Here is a 5,489-nt window from a genome sequence, read left to right on the forward strand (position 1 = left end):
CTTTACGAGCGCAGTAACGGTCAGGTATCTAATTACTTATTTATTTAGTATTCCATAACTTAATAACAGAGATGGTCAAACTGAAGTGGTAGAAATCCTACAATGAAGCAGGACAGTGAAGTGTTCTCCGTGAGAGGGTGATCAAGAAAAGAGAGCGTGTGGTCCTTTCAGTTGAGACACTAGGTGAAGGATGCTTCAGGAAAAGACCAAACACTGGATGTCTTTCAGTCCCCAACATGTGTTTTCGAGACACTGATATTAACGGGGAAACCCTGCAGGACTCAAATGCCTCGTCTCTGTTCCCTTAAACTCATTTGGGAGTGATTACCCATCAGCCCCGGGGTGCAGAGGAAAGGCAGCGTTACCCCCGGTCTGCACGTTGTTTCTCTTTCAGAAACACAGAGGACTGTTTGTATGATGCGATCACAGACACGCTGCAAACGGTGTCCGCCAAAAGTCGAGTCCAGTGTCTATGGAGTGTCTTTTTTATTTGTTCTAGTTTGAGAAGATTGAAAATCGGTAGGGAAAGCCAGCTGAGTCGGTAGGCGGTAGAAACATGTCAAAAGCGGTAGACCACCGCCCAAAGTGGTAGGGTTGGCAGGTATGATACAGTAAAGGTAATCAAATGTTACATTAGAGCTGTGCTTCTCAAAGTGTGGTCCGCGGACCACTGGTGGTCTGTGAGCGCCCCCTAGTGGTCCGTGAGTATATTGGTACAATTTCACATTTTTAATAAATTAATAAATTAAAGTTTTACGCACTCTCGCGGGAATATCTCCGCAATGGAGCGAGCTTAAGTTTCAATGGTATGATATAGCCCAGCGCAACACCTTCGTCACACATGTTACCACTTGTTTGTACCATTTTCAGCCGATTTGTAATCTGTTCTAGAAAAACGATGTGATTTTGGATATTTGTGGAGTTAGGTGGTCCGCGAGTGTTTTTTTATTGGTTTTTCTACCTTTTGTAGCTCTTGCCTGGCCATCTGCTCTCGTGTGTCGTGTAGGATCACACCCACGGTGTAGTGATCCAGGAGGTATAGCATTATCCTTCAGGTTGAGGATGCCTCTAATGCAGTGTTTCTCAAACTTTTTCATACCAAGGAGTGGACCAATAAAAACCAAGGCGGGAGTTTATAAACCAAAGAGTAACCGCCCTTACGGGACGCTGTAATAAGTAAAGCGAACGCACCCGCAAGGACACCTGGCCTCCTATTGGTTGAGGGATTTTGACAGGATTGTTGCACAAAAGTTTCGAGCGCGCACAGAATAAATCTGAGAGCAGAAAAAATCTGTAAACAGCAATATATCTGAGTGCAAGCGTACAGTTTGAGCACAAGCAGAGCAAATCTAAGTGCAAGCAGGCACTATTGGAGTGCGAGGACAGGGTTTGAGGGAAATAAATACATAAAGTATGCTCTCAAATTTAAATACCACGCTCTTGAATAAAGATAGGGAATAACCCCCATAAGTATGGACATTGATGACATGGTTGAGCAGCGACAGCCACTTCTCAACAACCAATGGTCCGTCACCTTGGCTAGTTGATGCCACCCAATAGACGTGGTGACTGATGGACTTGGACCACATCAGCAGTATGTTCAGGATCTTCCTCTTCCCTTTGGCATCAATCTTTTTTCGGATCCCTACAGTATTAAATAAAAATAGTACACCGTTTATCTTGCTTACTTAAAGCACATGTTTATTTCTGTATGTTTTTATGTAAAATAGCACCTTACCTTTAGCTACATGCCATACATCAAACCAGTGTTCAATTGAAGGCTCCTTCTCCCTCATATATTTCTTCACAGAACCATGCCGATCTGTGGTGATTGATGCTATGGTGACACCTTCATCCTTCAGCTTTTGAAGACCCCTCTTCAGTCCCTCCAACTCCATGGCGTTTGAGCTGCTGACTTCATTGCTCTGGATGGATATAGAACCAGAGCATGATTATACACAGATATCAGGTTATTACAGAGTGATTGAACCAAATCTAACTCACCTGTATTAGCTGTGTGTCAAGCACTTTGGAGTTAGTCAGGTCCATCAAGGTGTAGCTGCCATACTTTGCAGTGTGACCAGGCGAACAACAGCGACCGTCTCCTCCTAACTTAGCTGGCCGATCCTTCAACGCTGCCAGGTGATGTTGTTGTTTTCTTTTCCACACATTTTCAACAGCAGGAATCAGGTACGAGGTTTGGAGCAGGGAATATGTTCGCAGAGATATGGCTGGGATATTCATGTATCGAAACAAATTCAGAATCTTCACAGAGCTGTTCCCTCCAAACAAAATGGCTGAAGCAATCTGAAGGTTTCCTGCAGGCATTGTTCCATAGCATGGTTGGGAGTCCCATACCTTAGAGTGGCCATGTGCACACAACTGTTCAAACACCACCATGCTCCCAATGACGCGCTTGAGCTGGACCCGACAAGTGGCGAAACACACAGAGCAGATGGCCAGCAACTTCAGCAGGCAACTGCCATAGACCAGGAACTTTTGGTCTTCCAGAGGCGAGGCATCTCCATAAAGTTCTTTCTTCCTGAAATAAGATTTAAAATTTGTAAACGTGGAAATAGGGCATCGTCGGAAATGAGACTGGACAGTTACACATACCAGTATTCATATATGCCATCTGACTCTCATCGCTCTTTATAATAGCTACATAATACACTTTAATATGTTTGAGATAATACAAGAGGGGTCTTCACTGAGGTGTGATATCACTATTAGATCTACGCCTCGATCTAATAGTGATATCACACATAACGTCATCAGTGTATTATCCGTCATAAATCCCGTGAATGTACACTGAACAAAAATATAAACGCAACACTTTTGTTTTTGCTCCCATTTTTCATGAGATGAACTCAAAAATCTAAAACATTTTCTATATACATAAAATAACCATTTCTCTCAAATATTGTTCACAAATCTGAAAAAATCTGTGATAGTGAGCACTTCTCCTTTTGTGGCCAGCCTAAGGCACACCTGTGCAATAATCATGCTGTCTAATCAGCATCTTGATATGCCACACCTGTGAGGTGGGATGGATTATCTCGGCAAAGGAGAAGTGCTCACTATCACAGATCTTTCAGATTTGTGAACAATATTTGAGAGAAATTATTATTTTGTGTTTATAGAAAATGTTTTAGATCTTTGAGTTCATCTCATGAAACATGGGAGCAAAAACAAAAGTGTTGCGTTTATATTTTTGTTCAGTGTAGCATTAATATAAGTAGCAATATCAGAGCCGTTAAATATCTGATATCGCCCCATGGGGTTTATATCCCAATAAGATCTCAATGTATAAGACATAACACGATATTTGCTGAATATCTACATGTACTTACACAGTATTGTCATCATCTGTGTCTCCATCATCCTGGTCTGTTGTTGCATCTTCACATGAAAAATGCCAGTCAGGATCATCACCAGACTGATCTTCGGAATGATCACTGTCTTCATCAAGATCTATGGGAGGAGGCTCGTACGATGTCCCGATCGTTGTGGTGAGGAGTGCAGTCTGTTGTCCGAAGTCCGAACCAGATTTGAGGCCCAAAGTACATGTTCCCCTTGACCTTGATGCTTTTTTCTGAGATGGAAAATCTCTGTCGTACGTTTGAGTGGCACGGTTTTGCAGCTGTAATAACATTGGAAAATAACAAATTGAACATTTACAAGATGAACAATCTTGATTGTGTATTACAACAGCAGTAAAATTAGAGGGCATACAGTTCATTCAAAAAGGCTGATATTGGTACTAGTGTATATATATGTGAACAACAACTACATCATGATGATTTGTTCTTTATTCTTTTGTTTACCTCTACTTCGGTTTGAATTGCAATTTCAGCTGTTGGCATGGCTCCAGAAGAGTGTGGCTCCTCTGTCCCAATCTCCTCGACTTCAGTATCTCCCTCAATGGCAGGATCCTCAGTGTCTGTGCTGGTGTCCTGCATCAAACTTTGCAACACCTGTTTGAAGGAATATTTTAACCTATTATGCCCTGAGCCTGTTTGTCAGGTTTCAGGCTCGAAAATGCCACTAACACAACAAAGACTATATCTTCACTTGTAAAAGGGGAAAATTAATTGTTGGATGGACGCCTAAAAAAAAAACATTACTTATAGTGAAAATCACCCTTGAATGATGGGTTAGTAGACTAAAAGCTTTAGGAATCAAAACTATAACATATAAGTACCCTGTATCAAGATTGATGCAAAACAAGTGACGTGTGACCTTTTTAGAGAGGTTTAGCCCACCTCTATAAGCAGTGTTCGAAATGGGGGGGAGCCAGGGGGAGCTTGGCTCCCCCGAAGAGGGAGGGAGCTCCCCCGAAGGCCGACTTTGAGATAAATAGGGGGAGCCCAAAAAAATCGTGCATATTTGTGTCACACAGATTAGAAATGTTGAGTTTCTGTAAATAAAAGTTCTTGAAATAAATTATAGGCATTGTTCATTACAGTTTCTGAATATTCGTTTTACATTTGTGAATATTTCTGTGTGTTGCTCTGTACGTGGCGGTGCTGCATTGTTTACGCTACTTACGTTGCTATGGTTACGGTGGCGCCGGCGCGCGATTTGAAATGTTCATATTGATGTTGCTTACTAAATAATAAAAAAAATGGCGAAACGAAAACAGCCAAGCCTCGCAGCTTTTGGTTTCACGACTAAAGAAGCAAAGGAGTCGAAAAATGAAGATGTCAACCGGACAACTTTTAGTTCGCCAGCTGTTAGCGGCTGTAGGGTCGATTTTGACAGCTCCACTCAGAGGGAAAGGCCTGCCGATGCGGAGCCAGAAGAGGCTTCAGAAGAGGCTTCAACAACGGCCACAGCCGCCGGTTCGACCTGCACTAGCGAACCTGACGCTGACGATGCCCATGATGGCCTGCCTTTTAACTGGACACTGAAAAGATGTAGTGAGTGGAAAGAAAAGTATCCATGGCTTTTCATCAAAAATAAAAAATTTGGATGTGAGATTTGCAAAGACGCAAAAACAATATTGATCTCCTTGCCGCTCGGAGAGAAATCCACCGGAGTGCACCTTTCACCAGAATGGATTCAGGGACAGGTCAGCTGTGATCAACAAAATAACCTGCGAAAAAAGATTTATAAGCACGATAAGAGCCAGGCACATGAAAAGGCAATCGCAATTTCGGAGATGAGAAAGAAAGATGTCCTGCCAAACAAGGTATTAGCAATCAATGCTGATCTAATGCAGGAGACATAAACATCGTTCAGATCTGCGTATATGATTGCCAAAAAAGAAATGTCATACAGAAAGCTACCTGCTGTAATGTTCCTACAACAACTCAATGGTGCTACGGTAGGGACTGTGCACAAATCGGACCATGCCTGTGCTGAAATAATCAGGCATATCGCAGAGGAAATGAGAGCTAAATTTGTTTCCAACATAAAAGACATGGGCTCACTAATTAGTATCACAATAGATGAGAGCACAGTTCATGGGCGGGCCTACATGATTA

General features: G+C 42.4%; 1 protein-coding gene across 1 annotated transcript; it reads right to left on the reverse strand.

Moving 5' to 3' along the window:
- Positions 1–324: 324 nt before the first annotated feature.
- LOC117557330 lies at positions 325–4,885 on the reverse strand. The gene is made up of 5 exons (XM_034233128.1): positions 4,866–4,885; positions 2,005–2,542; positions 1,739–1,925; positions 1,479–1,645; positions 325–387 (listed from the first exon to the last, which is right to left on the reverse strand). Exons 1-5 carry the CDS (start codon positions 4,883–4,885, stop codon positions 325–327), a joined length of 975 nt encoding a protein of 324 aa, XP_034089019.1.
- Positions 4,886–5,489: the final 604 nt, after the last annotated feature.

This window comes from Gymnodraco acuticeps, unplaced genomic scaffold, assembly GCF_902827175.1.
Source record: "Gymnodraco acuticeps unplaced genomic scaffold, fGymAcu1.1, whole genome shotgun sequence".
NCBI classification, from domain to species: Eukaryota; Metazoa; Chordata; class Actinopteri; order Perciformes; family Bathydraconidae; genus Gymnodraco; species Gymnodraco acuticeps.

Coding starts and splice junctions, on each gene's coding strand:
- LOC117557330 (XM_034233128.1), bottom strand. CDS start 4,885: ATGGGCATCGTCAGCGTCAG. Junction 2,543..4,865: donor ATGGGCATCGTCAGCGTCAG/GTTCGCTAGTGC, acceptor ATCTTATTTCAG/GAAGAAAGAACTTTATGGAG. Junction 1,646..1,738: donor TGTATGGCATGTAGCTAAAG/GTAAGGTGCTAT, acceptor TTAATACTGTAG/GGATCCGAAAAAAGATTGAT.